The sequence below is a fragment of the Lynx canadensis genome, chromosome A3, assembly GCF_007474595.2.
Source record: "Lynx canadensis isolate LIC74 chromosome A3, mLynCan4.pri.v2, whole genome shotgun sequence".
NCBI classification, from domain to species: Eukaryota; Metazoa; Chordata; class Mammalia; order Carnivora; family Felidae; genus Lynx; species Lynx canadensis.
This window is the reverse complement of record NC_044305.1, coordinates 89,307,847-89,326,339: the sequence shown is the minus strand read 5'-3', so window position 1 is coordinate 89,326,339 and position 18,493 is coordinate 89,307,847. Positions and strand designations below refer to the sequence as shown.

The 18,493-nt window shown below is 46.5% G+C and overlaps 1 protein-coding gene across 2 annotated transcripts; it reads left to right on the top strand.

The window, feature by feature from the left end:
* The first annotated feature begins 14,781 nt into the window (after nucleotides 1-14,781).
* EGR4 (early growth response 4) lies at nucleotides 14,782-17,279 on the top strand. 2 transcript variants are annotated; one of them, XM_030309041.1, is made up of 2 exons: nucleotides 14,782-14,937; nucleotides 15,342-17,279. In XM_030309041.1, exons 1-2 carry the CDS (start codon nucleotides 14,802-14,804, stop codon nucleotides 16,655-16,657), a joined length of 1,452 nt encoding a protein of 483 aa, XP_030164901.1. In that variant the 5' UTR covers nucleotides 14,782-14,801; the 3' UTR covers nucleotides 16,658-17,279. The 2 variants fall into 2 exon arrangements, with proteins under 2 accessions (XP_030164901.1, XP_030164899.1); XM_030309039.1 differs by having other exon boundaries at nucleotides 15,339-17,279.
* Nucleotides 17,280-18,493: the final 1,214 nt, after the last annotated feature.

Genomic DNA, 18,493 nt, shown 5'->3' with positions numbered 1-18,493 from the left:
GAATCCAAAGCAGGCTCCAGGCTCTGGGATGTCAGCACAGAGCCCAGTGCAGGGCTCAAACTCACAAACCTCAAGATCATGACCTGAGCCAAAGTCTAACGCTTAACCAACTGAGCCACTCAGGGGCCTCACTTGTTGCCGTTTTAAACCACTAAGTGTTGGATGCTGTATTATGTAGCAATAAAATAAACAAAACAAAGAAATAGAAACTACCTTAGGTATTTTAAAGAGGAAGAGGTTTACTAGAGGAGATTGGGTACTTACAAAATGTTTGGAAGGGCTAGAATGAACCCCAGAATGTAAATCATTGAGCTCAAAAACACTACAGAAGATATAATCTAGGAGTGAACTAGAAAGTTCCTACTGGCCAACACAACCACCTTTCAATGACTAAGAAGCCAGGGATTGGACACTGGACACTGTTGTGGGAAAACCTTGTGTCTCCTTGACGTGACTTGGCAGCAGAAAAACAACCCAAAGAGGCACGAAGATGCCTTCGGCCCCACGCCCGCCTTCCGAATCTCACAACACTACTTGGCATTACCTAATTTGCATTCTGAATTCTAGCTGCAAAGGAGTTTGAGACCCATCAATTTCGGCTTCCTGGCCTCTGCCATACAGGGAAGCCCTTAAAGGCAGGGTGAAATAGAGATTGAGCGATCAGCCGAAAGTAGCCACAAACATAAAAACTATGCTTTTATTTCATTTTACATCTCCTTTTCTTCTCTTCTCCATCTCTATTACTTTGCTCTTCATGATTTGTTTTTATACGGGGCAGCAGCATTAATGGATGTAATCACGATCGCGCTGAGGAGAGTGAATCCTCCACACGGGCGATCAGAGTCTTCTGCACCCAGGAGCACCTGCAGGACCCATCTGGTCTCTCCTAATTAATAACATCAATATTTTTATACTCACAAAAATTTAATAGGCTGGACATCCATACTGTTCTGCAATTTTGTTATGATGTATCAAAACACCTTTCTAACAGTATATATGAGATACGTATTACATGTAACAGTATATATATGAGATATACTATCTCATTTTTAACACCTACAAGTTTCTCAATGCCAAGAATTACTGTAATTATGTAATCTTCTGGTTGATATATAGCTTGCTTCAAATGTTTTTCTGCTACAATCAATGCTATCAGGAATCTTCATTCACATCTACATTGCGGGAAGTTTGGTTTGGAATAGATTCTGGAAGTGTAGCTATGTTTTTCTTTATGTTTAAATGCCCTCTTATTGTTTAAAAATTCTAACAAGGAGTTACATAAAGTGAAATACAGAAATCCCTCCATATATACTTCCCCAGAATTATACACTCAACAGTTTAATGTATGTCCTTCAAGATCTTGGTCTGTACATAGACAAACACACACTCCAGAAACATGTAAATATAATTGTTTGTTTTTCAAAAAATGGGATCATTTTATATTTATTTCTAGGTTGCCTTTAAACCTAACAATATAATAAAATTAAATGTATAATAATAAATATTATCATAAATAACTTTCTGTTTAGATACACCTCACTCTTTTAATGCCAAATGCTGATTATTATTAACCTTTTCAACTCTTGCTTATCTGAAGGGTAAAAATCTTTATCTTGTATATCTTGTTGTTTGATTTGCATTTATTTTATTAGTAATGAGGTTGAACATCATTTTATCTCTTTATTATTTGTATTTTTCCTTCTTTAAGTTGCCTATCATAACTTCTGGCTATCTCTCTATGATTTGCCTTTTTAAGTTATTTGTAAGCACTCTTTCAATATTAAGCCATGTCAACTATATGCAGAGAGATTTTTTTTCCTCCAAAAGTGTACTTTGTTTTAGATTTTATTATGGCTTTTGTCAAAAAACATTAAAAATTTTCACATAGACAAAGTTGCCAATCTTTCTAATGTGGCTTCTGAGTCTTATGCTTGCTAAGACCTTCCTCATGCCAAGATTATAAAAATATTCTCCTATACATGTTTTGCTATTTTATAGCTTTAGCTTCATTATTACATTTTTATTCTTATTTTATTTTTATTTTTTAAAATGTTTATTTTTGTGAGAGAGAAAGCGAGAGAGCGTGTGCACACACAAGCTGGAAAGGGGCAGAGAGAGGGACAGAGGATCCAAAGCGGGCTCCGTGCTGACAGCAGAGAGCCCGATATGGAGCTTGAACTCATGAACCGGGAGATCATGACCTGAACCGAAGTTGGATGCTTAACCAACTGACCCACCCAGGTGCCCTTATTTTTATTTTTTTAATGTTTATTATTTATTTTTGAGATAGAGAGAGGTGGGGAGGGAGGGGCAGAAAGAGAGGGAGACAGAGAATCTGAAGCAGGCTTGGAGCAGTCAGCACAGAGCCCAACACAGGGCATGAACCCACAAACCATGAGATCATGACCTCAGCCAAAGTCAGACAGTCAACCCACCAAGCCACCCAAGTGCACCTGTTGTTACATTTTTTAATACATCTTGAATTTACTTTTGAATATCTTACAAAATATGTACTCTACTTTTTCTTACAGGTCTACCCATTCTCTCAATGCCACTCATTCAATAATCAAAATTTTGCCATTCATGTGAAATTCTACTTTTATCACACTAAATTCCTTATATATGTGGGTTGGTTTCTTGACTATTCCATTAATCCATCTGAGTATCCCTCGCTCTAGCACTACATTATTTTAATAGATTTTTATGTTTAAAAAGCATTAGTCATAATAATAAAAATTATCTTATTATTCTTTCGTGTTCTTCCAAACATACTTCAGAACTAATTTGTCAAATTGCACCCCAATTCCTAAAAAATCCCACACCTTATTGGCTTTTTTCTTACATTCATGGGTACACTTTCAGACTCCCTGTTCTATTTCTCTAATACTTGTGATAATACACTATTTACCCTACATTTATAAGTTGTCTTGGTATTTAACAGCATGATTCCCTCCCCAACCTTATTCTTTTCAAAAAGCATATTAACTGCTCTTTGTTCTTTGCACTTTCATAAATATCTCATAATCAACTTGTCAAGAACCACCATTAATTTGTTTACACTACCAATAAATTTGCGTGGGTCAGTTCTCACAATTTCTTAATTTTCAGTACATGAAAATGATAGATCTCTCCATTTAATTAAAGCTTCATATAGTATCTTTCAATAAAATGTTATCAATTTATTTTTTAAAAATATTTTTTTTATTTGAGAGAGAGAGAGAGAGAGAGTGCTAGTAGAGGAGGGGGCGGAAGGAGAAAGAGAGAAATTCTCAAGCAGACTCCATGCTCAGCACGGAGCCCCATAATGGGGCTTCGATCCCATGACCCAGGGATCATGACCTGAGCCAGAATCAAGAGTTGGATACTCAACCGACTGAGCCACCCAGGAGCCCCAGATATCAATTTCTTTATACAGATATTACTTTTTTGTTATGTTATGTGTCAGTATTTCATATTTTTGTTGTTCTTATGATAGAATTTTTAAAATTCTGCTTCATTTTCTTTTCCTTTTACATTTCAATTTCTGGTTCATTGCTGCTGATATATAGAAAGAATAGATCTAAAAAAAACTTTTGTTTTAATGTTTATATTTGAAAGAGAGACAGACAGAGCATGAACCGGGGAGGGGTAGAGAGAGAGGGAGACACAGAATCTGAAGCAGGCTCTGGGCTCTGAGCTATCAGCACAGAGCCTGACTTGGGGCTTGAACCCACAAACTGTGAGATCATGACCTGAGCCAAAGTCAGATGCTTCACCTACTGAGCCACCCAGATGCCCCAGAAAGAATAGATTTTTGCATGTTGACTTCGCACCAAGAGACTTATAAACTCTCATATGATTTCTCATAATTCATCTGTTTGTTCCTTTAGATTGTTTGCTGTATATAATCATATCATATGTGTGTTGTTACTGAAGTTGCAGTAAATGTACAGATTACTCTGGAGAGACCTGACTAGCAGCTGTGGAGTCCCCCTTCAGGAAAGGACATGGGACCCAGCTGCAAGGAGCAGAGGTGTAGCTGAGCTCACAGCTGTTAGCACCTTTCAGGTTCACCTCAGCTTTCAAGCCAAGGCCATGCTTTTTCCAGGAAGGCCCTCCCCACTGACTGAGTACAGAGGGCGAACTACGGGAACAGGCCGATTCTTCTCAGTGCGAGGTTTTACTAACGGGCAAGTTTTGCTCTGAAATTCATCACTGGGTTTCCTGAGACTTTGTCAGATATGCAGTGCGGGCTGAGGCTCTCCTCCCTGTGTATCACTCCCAAATAAGCCCCTTGTACTCCTGACTCCATCTCATTGTCTGCTTCACAGAGAACCCACTGACTTTGACACATTGACATATTTATAATGAGTCTTTCCATCCAAGAAAATATATCTCCCCACTTATTCTATTCGTAAATGCCCTTCAGGAAGATTTTATAGTTTTCTTCTTATTCATCTTGCACATTCTTCAGTTCATTACTAAATTTTTAAGTTTTTTTTTTTTGCTTAAGTAAATGCTATCTCTCATTCATACCTTTTATTTACGTATTTTACTTTATTTGAAGTTTATTTATTATGAAAGAGCATGCACACATGTGTGAGTGGGGGGAGGAGCAGAGAGAAAGGGAGAGAGAATCCCAAGCAGGCTAGTGTGGGGCTCAACCCCACAAATCATGAGACTATGACCCAAGCCAAAATCAAGAGTCGATTGCTTAACTGACTGAGCCACCCAGGCATCCCTTATTTATATATTTTAAAGCTACATTGTAGGTCATAAGGGTTTAAAACTGTTATATCTTTTCATTATCATTCATTTCTAAATCATTTTTCTTTTGGTTTCTACAAACAAACAAACAAACAAACATAAAGGCCAACAACAACAACAACAAAAACCTGCCTCCATCGGTAGGAGAATGGATAAGCAAACTGTGATATATTCAAACAATAGAATATTAGTCTGTGATTTAAAAACGAAAACAAAAACAAAGCACAAACTACTGATACACGCAAAACATGGAATGGATAAACTCACAGACTTTGTGTTGAGCAAAAGAAGCCAGATGCAAAACAACACATACTAAATTACTCCATGTATATGAAGTTCAAAAACAGGCAAAACTAATCAATAGGGATAGCATGGAAAAAAGCAGTTACCTCAGAGAGGGATGTCTGTTAACTTGAAAAGGGCACAAGGGAACTTTCTGGGGTAAGTCATTGTTCTGTATCTTGATTTGGGTAAAAAGTCCTCAAACTGTACACTTAAGATTTGCTCCTTTCGCTGTATGTAAGTTATAATTCCATAAATAAAACCCAGTGCGTTTGGTTGGAGGAGTCTGCTTTTCCTGTTGGTTCTCCACCTAAATAAATGACTACCCCACTGTCAATTCCAGAACCTGAGATTCCCTCCTCTCCCTTCTGCCCCATGGAGTGGCTAATCACCCATGTATGTCCATTATATTCTAGCTCCTAAATGACCATTGACGCTTCTCCTTTCCTGTTACTATCACCATGGCTCAGGCCTCAAGACCTCTGTCACCTGATTTGCTGCAGTGTCCTCCTAAGTGATTTCCTCTCCAGATCACCTTCCATACAGTAGGCAGACTGGTCTTTCTAAAATAAAAACTACATGTCCTACACAGCTTAACCCCCTTCAAAGGCATCTTATTGCCCCAAGGATACAGTCTTGATGCATAAATATGCTTTAAAAGATCCTCCGCGACCCTGAGCTTGCCCCGTCTCCCACCTGGCCCCACTTCTCCTTTCTGGCTTTTTTTACTCCTTGTGGTCCAGCCATTACAGACTTCCTTCAGTTCCCTGAATCCTCTCTCTCTGTCCTTCAATCCTCTCTCTCTCTCTCTCTCTCTCTCTCTCTCACTCACTTTTTGATCTTTTGCTTGGAACATTCTCCTCACTCAACCTGTCCTTTTCCCATGGCTAACTTTTACTCAACCTTCTGGTCTCAAATGAAATGTTGCTTCCTCAAGGGAAGCCTCCCCTGAAAGTCTTAACTAGATTATTATCTCCTGCCTCATGGTATGATCCCAAACCACCCTGTCACATGCATCACACCTTTCTGTAATAATTTGTTAAAGCAGCTGATACAGTAACTCCTCAATAAGTATTTAGATGAATAAGTGAATGAATGAGAGCAAGGATTGGGTTGGGGGGAAGCTAGTCACAAAATCCTGGTCATGGTGACCAATCCCACCCCCATATGAGATGGTACCCAGGAAACTGGAAGCGCATTTGGGGTGAGCAGGGTTATCTACTGTTTCTTAACTGGATATATTGCATCTCATCGCCTTTCAATTTTATAGCATGTGCTTGTCCTTCAACTGCCTGATTGGTTGATTCTTGATCGTCAGACTGTAGGTGAGCAAATAATGCATATTCCCATTACACAGGTGAGAAAAATGCAAGCGCAGAAAGCACTGGTAATTTGTTCAAAGCCACAGAACAAGTTAACAGTAGAGCTGGTTTGGAATGAGTTCCCTAGGCTCCCAGGCTGGGGGTCACTACTCCATAATGGTGTTCTCTGTGACCCTGTATGCCATGTGTCCCTAGACTGGCCTTTATGGGAACTGGTGTTTAGAAATCCTGTTGAAGCTCCTTTCATTCCCTACGTACCCTGTACCAGAAACCCGCTGTACATCATTGACAAAGCCAGTTCTGTTCTGGGCCCCTGCTTGCTGCTGCCCGGGCAGGGGACCCCAGCAGCCCTGCCCCTCATACCCTCACTGAGTATAAGCCTCTGCTGGAGTCTTCACATGGCACCCCGCATGAATGTGTGGGACCCACTGGTTGCCAAGCTGAATATGGCTCCAGATTATTCTAGGAAATAAATACATTGTTTTGCTCTGGATTGCAGGAATTGCTAATTAGGGATTTTTATTTTGGGCAGTGTTCCTTGGAGCTGGCAGACAGAAGGAGTAGGCGACTTGCTCCAGGGGCACTGTTAAAGCAAAAGGAACTATCCATTTCTGCCCCTGTTATGAGAACATGCCAGAGCCATTGCTGCCTAGCTCCTGCCCGCAGAGCCCAAGGCAGAGGCCTCTTGGAAGTTTTCCTGGCTCCCAGTGGTTTCCTTTTCTTTGGGAAGGCCCTTGAAACACAAGCACAAGCCCCTTGTGGTCTCATCAGCTGTATATTACCCTCCCCCTAGCCAGATAATTGTCCTCAGGAGGATAGCACAGGCCTTTCTTGGTATTTCCTACCTGGAACTGAGAATGAGAATCCATTTATCACAGCAGGCTGATATGGAGAGCATCAGCCAGGTTTTCAGTCATCAGTGAGAGAAAAAGAGGAAGAGCTGAGAGCATTTGAAAAACTCTTAGCCCCTGGTTCCACTAGCTCATGACACACAGCTGTGTCCCTCCCCTCCCCTGTAGGTTGGTTGGTTGGTTGACACGCCTTTGGATTCTGTGAGCTGATAAATTCCGTTTTGGGTGGTGGGGTGTGGGGGGAGGTATAATTAATTTGGCCTAGACTAGTTCAGGCTGCATTTCTGCCACTTTCAACCAGAAGCCTGACCTTCTGATGGTTGTCAGGGTTTGAGGACACACAGAGGACTCAGGCTATGGCTCAGTGGCCCATCTGTGGATAAACTGCCTGGGTATTTTGGAGTTACGCTGTCTGGTTCTAGTACATTGGCCAATCTACTTTAAAGCAGTAGGGCACCTGGATGGCTTGCACTGACTCCTCTGTCTCCCCCTCTCACTGCCCCTCCCCTGCTAGTGCTCTCTCCCTCTCTCAAAAATAAATAAACATTTAAAGCAGTTTAAAGAGAACTATTGTGAGACAGGGCGGGGGAGGATAGAGGATAGAAGACAGTGAGATGAAGTCAGGTCAGTGGAAGCGGGAGAGGCCAGGGGGGAGAGAAATACACCGGGGAGGAGAGGCGTAGCAGGCTTGTTTCTGATTCTAATTCTGTTCCAAAGCTAAAGCCTCTCAGGCCACTCTGTCAGCCTCTTTTTCACCTTCTCAACTCAAGAACTGAAACGCAATGCTCTGAACACCATTACCTAATCAAATAAAAACGTATATCAAGGTTCAAGTCCATTATTGCCCACAAAGGAGGAACCAGACTTGGACACAAAGGGGTGGAAGAAGGCTGATTCCAAATCCCAAGGTGGGTAGCAGTGTGGAGAAGTCACTAAGTCAATCCCCCCGACACTGCCTCTGACCCTTCTGGAGCCCATCCCAGTCACAGCTCTCCTGTGATCATCTACCTCTCAGTTCTGTCCAGTGTTGACTTTGCCCACGGGAGTTGAATGGAAGACGGGAGAAGGAATAACCTCCCTCTGTCCTGTGACAGAACAACTAGAAGCTGCCTTGGAAGAGTCTAGGAAGCTTTTCCTAAATGGTTCACAGCCACCTTGTTCTCTTCTCTGCCTCCCCCATGACCCGGAACTAAAAATCACAAAAGGAAGAAGGGTACAGAAGCCCCCCACACCCCACAACCCACTCCAGTCAATGTCAGAACAGCCTGATCTCCAGTGCCCCTTGTGGGAATGTGAAGAGCATTAGGAAGGTTCCCCTGGATCACAGAAAAGGAAATACTAAGGCCCTGTGGAGAGATTCCTATAATGTTTACAGTGCAAATTAAACTTACAGTGCAAATTAAAATATCACCAGGATACCTCTTGGTGCTTACCAGTTGACTCTCGTATGCTGCTGTCTGGCTCCAAAATTGAAACAATTTTCTTGGGGCGCCTGGGTGGCGCAGTCGGTTAAGCGTCCGACTTCAGCCAGGTCACGATCTCGCGGTCCGTGAGTTTGAGCCCCGCGTCGGGCTCTGGGCTGATGGCTCAGAGCCTGGAGCCTGTTTCTGATTCTGTGTCTCCCTCTCTCTCTGCCCCTCCCCCGTTCATGCTCTGTCTCTCTCTGTCCCAAAAATAAATAAACGTTCAAAAAAAGAAAATTAAAAAAAAAAGAAACAATTTTCTTAGAGGAACATTTGACATTATATATTATAATTCTGAATGTGTGCACCTTTGACCTAGGAATTCTACTCTTTGGAATCTAGCCTATAGTTTTACTGTAGGTTCAGATGCTGGCACCATCGTTTACTAACCCCGTAAGCTTGGGCAAGCTTCTTAACCTCCCCATGCCTCGATTTCCCCTTCTATGAAATAGAGATAATAATAGTACTCAACACATTGTGAGAATTAAATGGTGAGTGTATGTAAAACTCTCAATACCTGGTGAATAGTGCCCATAGTAAGTGGTATACAAATGTTAACTAGCATACTTAGTATTATTACCTCCATCAGTGAACCAAGTACACAAAAAAGACTATGCACAGCCAGATTCATTATATAATACTGAAAAACAGAAAACAACTGAGTTAAAAACTTATGTACATCTACATGATGGAATACGCTGGAGCGGTTGTTAACAGCACTATCGATTAATCTGTATCATGATGGGGAAAAGAAAAACCGTTTAAGGTACAATGTCTTGTAACTAACAAGAGTATGTATAGTGTGACACCATTGGTATAAATAATGATGATGATGGTAGTGTTACAGTTGGATAGAGGAATGTTGAATGAATATGCATGAAGAAAAGGCTATAGGAATCAACTTGAAACTATTTAAATGTATTTATCTGGGTATAGAATTGGGGAAGATATTTTCATTTTAACATGTTTATCTTGGGGCGCCTGGGCGGCTCAGTTGGTTAAGAGTCTGACTCTTGGTTTTGGCTCAGGTCACAATCTCATGGTTTGTGAGTTCGAGTCCCACATCGGCTCCGTGCTGACAATGCAGAGCCTGCTTGGGATTCTCTCTCTCCTTCTCTCTTCCCCTCCCCCACTCACTCCCTCTGTCTCTTTCTTTAAAATAAATAAACTTAAACATAAAAAAATATTTAAAAAAACGTGTTTATCATTTTCCAATGAGCATTAAAAATGGTAAAGACAGAAATTATAAACCAATGACTGGCCATGGCCAGGGGAGGGGACAGAGAAGGACCCTGGCAGTGGGTCCCTTGTCTCAGGACAGATGATCAGACTGCATCCATCACAGTGGTCAGTGCAGCCTAAGGGGCGCTGCAGGGGTCTCCGGGATGGGACTTGTGTTCTGCAGAGGTGGCAGTTGGAGACATACTTCATCCCTGCTGTAGTCTCACTGGCCTTGTTCCTTGTTAGACTGATGGCTGGATCCTGCCTCTGTCCCTGCTTTTAACTAAATCTTTTAAGAAGGGAAAAAGAGAGGAAGTGGAGAGGGAAGGTGGGGAGAGAAGAAAGGAGAGGAAGGAGGGAGAGAGGAGGGGCAGAGAGGAAAGAGAAGGGTGAGAGATGCTGTGTCCCTGCATCTCCATGGCCCCAGGAAGTGGGCCGAGAAGCTGCTCCTCAGCTCTGTCAGGAGTCGCCATGGAGACTGAGTGCTGGCCTCTTCATGATTAATACTCTGAGGCAGCTGTCTTCTTGGAGTCTTTTTAAATATACACACTATTATTTGAACACAATGATATTTAGAGCAGAAAGATCAAGGTGGGGGGTGGAGGAGGGGGCAGTAGCATTACCAGAATGATGACAGGGGCTGGGCCCTTCTTAGAAGAGAGAAGAGGGAGGCTCACTCCTCCCCATTCTCCTCCTCCTCCCTCCTCCCACCCTGGATCCAGAGCTTCCAGTCTTATCCACCGCAGCATCAGTAACAGTGTCCCAGGAGCCTGCGCAGTGCCTGGCACAAGGCTGTACTCAATGAACATTTGATGAATGAATTTTTTCATTCATTAATTCATTCAGTAATTGTCTGTTCCATGCTTGTCCAGAAGGTAAACTCTGCTTCCCCAACCTTTTCCCATGGAAATCCCATGGAAATTTCCTCTCACCCTCCCCAAGGCCACACACACACACACACACACACACACACACTACCACCAATGACAACTTCCACACTGGTTCCCAAGGACCTTGCGTTGCTTCTCCTCAGCACATGTCTGATGTGACCCACAGTGCTCCTATCCATCCTATCCATGGCAGTCACTCCATGGAATCTTTGCAGGGATGGACACCAGCCAGATCAAGTTTGTACATCATACCCTACTTGAAAAGCTAGAGGGATGTCATCCATCTAGGCAATCCTAGAGTGAATCCTTTTGTAAAATGAATAATCTTTTCCTAAATTATCTTGTGGAGTAGGCTAGCTAGTCCATCCTATCACTGAATAGAAGTGTGGTCTTGAGCAAGTTATTTAACCTTATCTAGTCTGTTCCTTTTTTTAAAAAAATGTTTATTTATTTATTTTGAGAGAGAGAGAGAGAGAAAGAGAAAGCACACCCAGGAGAGAGCGGGGGAGGGGCAGAGAGAAAGAGAGAGAGAGAGAGAGAGAGAGAGAGAGAGAGAGAGAATCTCAAGCAGGTTCTGGACTGTCAGTGCAGAGCCCACACAGGGCTCGATCTCATGAACCATGAGATCATGACCTGAGCTGAAATCAAGAGTCAGATGCTTAACCAACTGAGCCATCCAGGCACGCCTAGTCTGTTTCTTCATCTGTGAAATAGGTCTCCAATTCCTTATTCCATAGAGCTTTGGGATGATTAAATGATATGTTTATAAGATGCTCAAAGTGTGTGATTTCCCTTTTTCCCTTCCAGTTTGTGTTTTTATATTTAAAGTGGTGAATTAAAGTAGAACTCATAGGTCTAAGCTCCTCTTTCTTCCCCTCTCAGAGACTTTATTCTATCTAGGCCCAGAATCTCTTTTAGAGCTGTTAAAATTTAGAGGTAAGAGGGGCTGAGCTGGGAAGGGCTATAAAATGCCCATTCTGTTTATAGTCCCCCCTTCTTCTCCTCAAGGAACCAAATGCAGATGCAATTACCCTCCAGAGGTAACCATCCCATATGTGAGAGTGTGTGTATGCGTGTCCACTGAAGGTGAGTGGGTCAGAGATGGGTGTGTGGGCCAGCCCACACCCAGAGTGCAAGCTGTGTTCCTCATTTCCTCTCCTACTCAGTCTTCCCTCCGCAGCCCTACTCCCAGGCCTGACCTGTAACAAGAAGTTGGGGTGACTTGGACCCTTATCAACACAGACCTAGCCCAACAGCCCTTGGCAGAGAGCAGCAAAGGTCTGGAAACTTGCCAAAGGAGTAGGGGAATTATCCATGACTAAGAAGGAGGAGGAATGCTGTGGCAGAGGGAAGAACAACAGAAGGGACGGGGAACCTGGGGCTGGCCAATCTGGCCCGACGGGGCAGCCTGGGGAGCCCTGGACACCGGCCTAGCCAAACCCCTCCATTCCTCCTCCCTCCCAGGCAGTAAGATGCCAGAATGGATTTGAGACATGTGTGCCCTGTGTGTCTGGTGTGGGCTCACCTGGCCTTGGCAATGCATTTGGATTACAATCAATCCCCCGGTCTGAAATAGTGTATAATGGAAGTAGTGATCTGTGTGTTTCATCCTTACAGATCTGTGCTGGGTTTCTGCATTTCCGACATGCAAACATGTGTGTAGCTAACATAGAATTATATCTGTGGCATTTGTTAGGACATGCTGCTCATACATGACTCTTGAAAACCTTTGTATGATTTCCAGACATGGGGAGAAGGTGAGTGCAAGTGTGTCAGCATAGATTTTGCAAGTGATTATGTGATGGCATATTCTGTGACCATACTTGTGGGGTCATAGTAGAGTGGGGTTGGGGCAGTTAGGATTGGAGAAGGGTCTCAGGGTCCTGGTGGACTCAAAACCAAAATCTACCTCTGGCCCTTAGTAAGCACTTAAGGAAGGAATACTGTGTGAATGAACATTGAGAAAATGAACGCATGAATGAATGTTTGGATGATGGACATAGGGTGAAAGGCCTGAGAATTTGGTGAGGTTGGGGCATTTTTGGCATTCTCTCAAAAATGAGAACATCAGTGGGCGAGAGAGGCTGGGAGATACACTGCAAATCATTCTGTAGCCCATCACCCCTGAATGGCTTTGTTCCTATTCCTAGGAAAGCAGAGAAAGAAGAGGGAACCCTCGCCCTGCCCTCCCCACTTCCAACTCCTAGAGTCCCAAGAACAGATGCTCTTTGTAAAGAAAAACATGCTATCCTGTGTATTGATTTAATCTCCTAATTTGGTTCCAGAAAGGAGTTAAGTGAACTATACAACAAAATAAAACCACAACTATTTAAAGAAAATAAGACAGAGGGAAAACCACAGCGGAAGATAGATCAGGAGAGTAGGCAGGCTTCTTTGCTGGAACTGACTGACCTTCTGCAGCCAAGATTCACAGCCACCTTAAGATAAGGGTTTTTGTTTTTTTTTTTTTTTTCCCAGAAGAAAAAAATTCTTCTGGAAACAAAATTTTCCAATTAGTCCAGGTGCTGATTTCAGGGAAATATATCCTGTGGATTATCGGTGTGTTGCTGGGAACAGCATCCTTAGAGTAAAAGTCAAGGCAGAAAAAAAGTCTACAAAAGCATTTCATACCCTGTAGGTGGAGGGAGCAGGAATAGGCCCTACTTCTTTGGAGGACAATTTGCCAATTGTCTATCAAAATTCCACATACCCTTGACCCAGAATTACATTCATTGGAATTTATCCCACAGATATATTCTCATTTATATAGTCAAGAACGTTTAGTACAACAAGGTTGGTAAAAACCAAAGGTTGTAAGCTTCTACGTGCTCATGGATAGGGGACAAACTGACTTCCCTCATAATGGAGTACTAAGCAGCCTTAGAAAAGAATGACAAAGCTCTTTATGTTCAGACATGGAGCAATCTCTCAACTATTATAAATGGAAAAAAATTATATTCCAAGACAGTGAGTATGCCAGCATATGCATATTTTTTTCTGAAAGAATACACAAGACACTTAGATGTTGCTACCTCAGGAGGTATATGGGGAGGGAAGAGACTTTTACTTTTCAACTTAGAATATACCCTTTTGTCCTAATTGATTTTTCCTCTCATCGGTAGCAAGCGTTATGGTCCTTTTTAATTGAACTGTTATTTTTCCTAGAACAAACTAAAGGAAAAAAAAAACTATTACGAAAATGAAAAAACACACAGGTGGAAGCAAATAATGAATAATGGCAAACATCTCTGTAGTTTACTGTGTGCCCATGCGTAGCATTTAATATGCTCTAACCCAATTACTGTTTACAGTAAATTTATGAAGTAGGTACACATAGCTCCATTTCACAGGTGAGGAAACTGACATTCAGGGAGATTAAGTGACACAGGTTGTACAGAGTGGATTCAAATCCCCAACTGTGGAATCCAAAGCCCAGGCAGCGTTTCCTCGCCGACCCCCGACCTCTGCCTGCAGGCGGGAAGTGCACTAACTGAACGCCGGGCCCCACGTGGCGCAGCGCCCCAGTCAGGCGCACCCGCGGCCCCGGCGCGCACGGGGCTCCACGCTCGGGGAGCGCGCGCGCACGCAGCGGCGCGGGCTCGGCGGCGGCGGCGGCGGCGACGTCACAGCCCGAGCTTTCCTTTTCGGGAGTCCCCGGCACACATCCTGTGTCCATGTTTGGGCATTTACGTCACGGCGGCAGGGCCGGGGCCTCCCGAAATGGCAGTGGCCCGGGGAGTCGGAAGCCCGGAGCCAGCGCGGCCGCTGCTATATAAGTGGGGGGGCCGCGGATCGGGGGAGCCCGGCTGCGCTTTGGAGAGGCGAGGAGCCGCCGCCCGAGGCGGGTCCCGGCGAGCAAGGGAGCCTCGACCCCGGGACCTCTTTCCCAGAGGTGAGCGCCTGGAGCCAGGAGCCCGGCCGCCTGGGTCTGTGAGGCGCAGGGCACCCCAACTACTGGCCTCCCCGTCACCCGCGCGCCAAGCCCAGCGGGCGAGGCCCCCGGCGCCCCGCAGCCGCTGCCGCGCCATGCTCCACCTTAGCGAGTTTTCCGGCCCCGACGCGCTCCTGGTCAAGTCCACCGAGGGCTGTTGCGCGGAACCCAGTACCGACTTGTCCCGGTTGCCCGGCAGAGACGCGCCGGCGGCAGCCGGCTACCCCGGAGGTAAGGAGAACAGCCGAGGGTGCTCAGACGGCGGCGCAGCGCGGGGGCGCATGGTGCCTGAAAACGGGCAGGGACGGAAACGCTAGAGCTGTGGGGGTAGGGGTGCTAGGAGGCTCGGGGGTCCTGGGGTGCTCACCCCCATTCCCTGCCCCACTGTGCCTCCAGCGCCTCCGCAGGAACCTGTGGGTGTATCAAGGCGTCCTTTTGCCCGTGCACGTGTGTTTTGCGTGTGCATGTTTGTGTGTGCGTCTTGGGGCGTATGCGGGCTCAGGCTGGATCAGAATGTGGAAAAGGCACCTTTTATGTGTCCGTGCGCCCCAAGGGCCTAGTGGGTGGGGGCTTGCAGACTCCGGAGGCGCACCCCTTGATGTGCCCGGAGCTGATTCCTGCTCCCTCCTCAGCAGGCGACTTCTTGAGCTGGGCTTTGAGCAGCTGCGGCGCCGGGGGGGACTTAGCCGATTCCTGCTTCCTGGAGGGGCCTGCACCCACGCCCCCTCCTGGCCTCAGCTACAGCGGTAGCTTCTTCATCCAAGCAGTACCCGAACACCCGCACGACCCGGAGGCACTCTTCAACCTCATGTCGGGCATCCTAGGTCTGGCACCTTTCCCCGGCCCTGAGGCGGCAGCATCTCGGTCTCCGCTGGACGCCTCTTTTCCCGCAGGCCCCGACGCCTTGCTGCCGGGTCCAGCGGACCTTTACTCCCCGGATCTGGGCGCTGCCACCTTCCCAGAGGCGTTCTGGGAGGTCTCTCCCTCAGCAGGCGCCCCCTCACAGTGCCTGTATGAGCCTCAGCTCTCCCCACCCGACGTCAAGCCAGGCCTTCGGGCGCCTCCGGCCTCTCCAGCGCTGGACACTGCCTCGGCCTTCAAAGGCCCCTATGCTCCCTGGGAGCTACTTTCAGCTGGAGCCCCAGGGAGCTGTGGGTCACAAGGAGGTTACCAGGCGGCCCCCGACGCCCGCTTCCCCTCGATGGGGGCCAAGATTGAAGACCTGCTATCGATCAGCTGCCCGGCGGAGCTGCCAGCCGGCCCCGCCAACAGACTCTACCCCACGGGGGCTTACGACGCTTTCCCGCTGGCCCCGGGTGACTTAGGGGAGGTGGCCGAAGGCCTCCCAGGTCTCCTGACCCCTCCTAGCGGGGAGGGAGGGAGTAGCGGTGACAGTGGAGAGTTTCTGACCGCTACTCAGCCTCAGGTTTCCCCCCTAGGCCTCCGCAGCGCCGCGGCGGACTTCCCGAAACCTCTGGTGGCAGACATCCCTGGGAGCAGTGGGGTGCCTGAGCCTCCTGGGCCACCGCCGTCGGTCCCATTCCCCCCTACCAAGGCGCGGCGTAAGGGGCGCAGGGGCGGCAAGTGCAGCGCGCGCTGCTTCTGCCCGCGGCCGCATGCCAAGGCCTTTGCTTGCCCAGTGGAGAGCTGTGTGCGCAGCTTTGCGCGCTCCGACGAGCTCAACCGCCACCTGCGCATTCACACGGGCCACAAGCCCTTCCAGTGCCGCATCTGCCTACGCAACTTCAGCAGAAGCGACCACCTTACCACACATGTGCGCACTCACACGGGTGAGAAGCCTTTCGCCTGCGACGTGTGCGGCCGCCGCTTCGCGCGCAGTGATGAGAAGAAACGGCACAGCAAGGTGCACCTCAAGCAGAAGGCGCGCGCCGAGGAACGGCTCAAGGGCCTTGGCTTTTACTCTTTGGGCCTCTCTTTCGCCGCCCTGTGAGGGAGAAATGGGTTTGTAGATTGGGGCGCCGTCTCCTGGCACGAAAGAGGCGACCTGGTCTGCCCCCCTCCCCTCTCCTCTTTCCGGCACGTCCCGGGGCCGGCCTCTGGTCCCCCTTCCAGTTCCCTTGAAGCGCCCGTCGTTCACGCCTCGTTCAGCACCAGCTCCGTGGACAGCTCCCGCGGTCCGGGCTCCAACTCCCGCGTTAGCCGCGCTATGAGGGAAGCCCTCTCATGCACTGAGCGGGCACTTCCTTGGGACTTAAGACAGTGTTTTGTAACTGGCTTGGCGCACGCCCCACGCCCCCCATTAGACACCCCCCCCCAGAGGCAGGCTGGGGCAGCGCCGAGCCGGTCTCGCGCGGGATTTTGTACAGCAATGTCGTTTCCAGCAGCCATTGGATGTAACGTTTTGCTTTGGGGTTATTTCCTTTTGTTGTTGTTAATTTTTGTAAAGCAGACGCTACTCTCGAGCAGTTGACAAAACTGTTTATTTTTGCAATTAAAATTATTGTGCTAAAAGCTTACCGAATCTGCCATCCAAGCTTCTGACCCATTCCCCAACCACTCCCCCAGGAGAATATGTGCCAGAAGAGAAGGGAGATATGACGCCAATGGAATCATTATGCAGCTTCTGTCAGGCACTGTGGAACACAGTAGGCATTCAATAAATATGTACTGAATTAACAGATGCATTTAATCACAACTGACCTAAGGGCTCAAGGTGTTTCTGAAACTTGAGAGTGATTGAGAGGCTTAGGTGTTAAACATTGATCATATATTATCCTTAATCTTCACAGTCCTGAAATTCCATTTCAAAGATGAGGCAGGAAAGTAGGTAACTTGCTGGGTAACCCAGCTAGGAACAAACAAGGTCAAACTCAGATCTATCTGGCTCCAGAGCCAGTGCTTTTTTACCAACCCCAGAATGGTGGCACCTCAGCTTAAGAGCACTGTTTGGAAAGGCTTCCTGCCAAGAAGTGAAATAGGTTCCGCAACTAGAGGGAGCCCCAAGCAGTAGCGACAGCAACAGAAGACTGCAATATGTCAGTGCTGTTTGTGAACACCCAGAGTCTTGGGTATCACAGAGGCTCCAGCCAGTGCCTGTGCATCTGTATGAGAAGCACATGCTGTCATGGCCAAAAGGGATTCAGCGTTCAGCTAGACCATGGATGGGCAGAGCCAAGCCCAGCAAGGAGAGGGTGCTTTCCACATTCTCACAGGCTAGTTGCTCACAAAGGATCTTTTCCAGGTGGCAGCAGCCCATTTACCATCCAGCCATGCACCTGCCACAGTCCCTTTTCCCTAGCTCTTCTTCCAGGTGAATCCTTCATGGCTTGAGGAGGGGGTTTGGAGCAAGAAGAGAGGAAAACATGATTTTGTGATGGAGAAGATGGGGAATGGATGCAACTTGCTCCCCCTTTACTCCCTGAGCTTACAACTCAAAAGCTTTTATACTCTTTCTGGGCACCTTGGGCACAACCTGGAACATTAAAAGCCTGCTCTGCCACCCTATCTCTCCTCCCCAGTAACTCCTCTCTGCTAAGGAAAGGATAGGGCCTGTCTTCAGGCTTTATTCTTTTCTCTTTTGCACTGAGCTATTCCTGAGTTAAGAATGCCTTACAGCCCTCTGATGCCAGATCAAGCCGGCTTCTGATCCTTTGGCTTCTTTGTCTCTTCACTGTCAGACATGCTCACCCTCCACCCCACAGTCAAGTGGACCAGAGACAAAATGATCAAGTCCGAGAATTCCACCCATTTGTTTCCCCAGGTATTAAGTACTTCCACATGGTTGAATATCTTGTATCTAATAGACCAATTTGTGGTAAAGGACTCC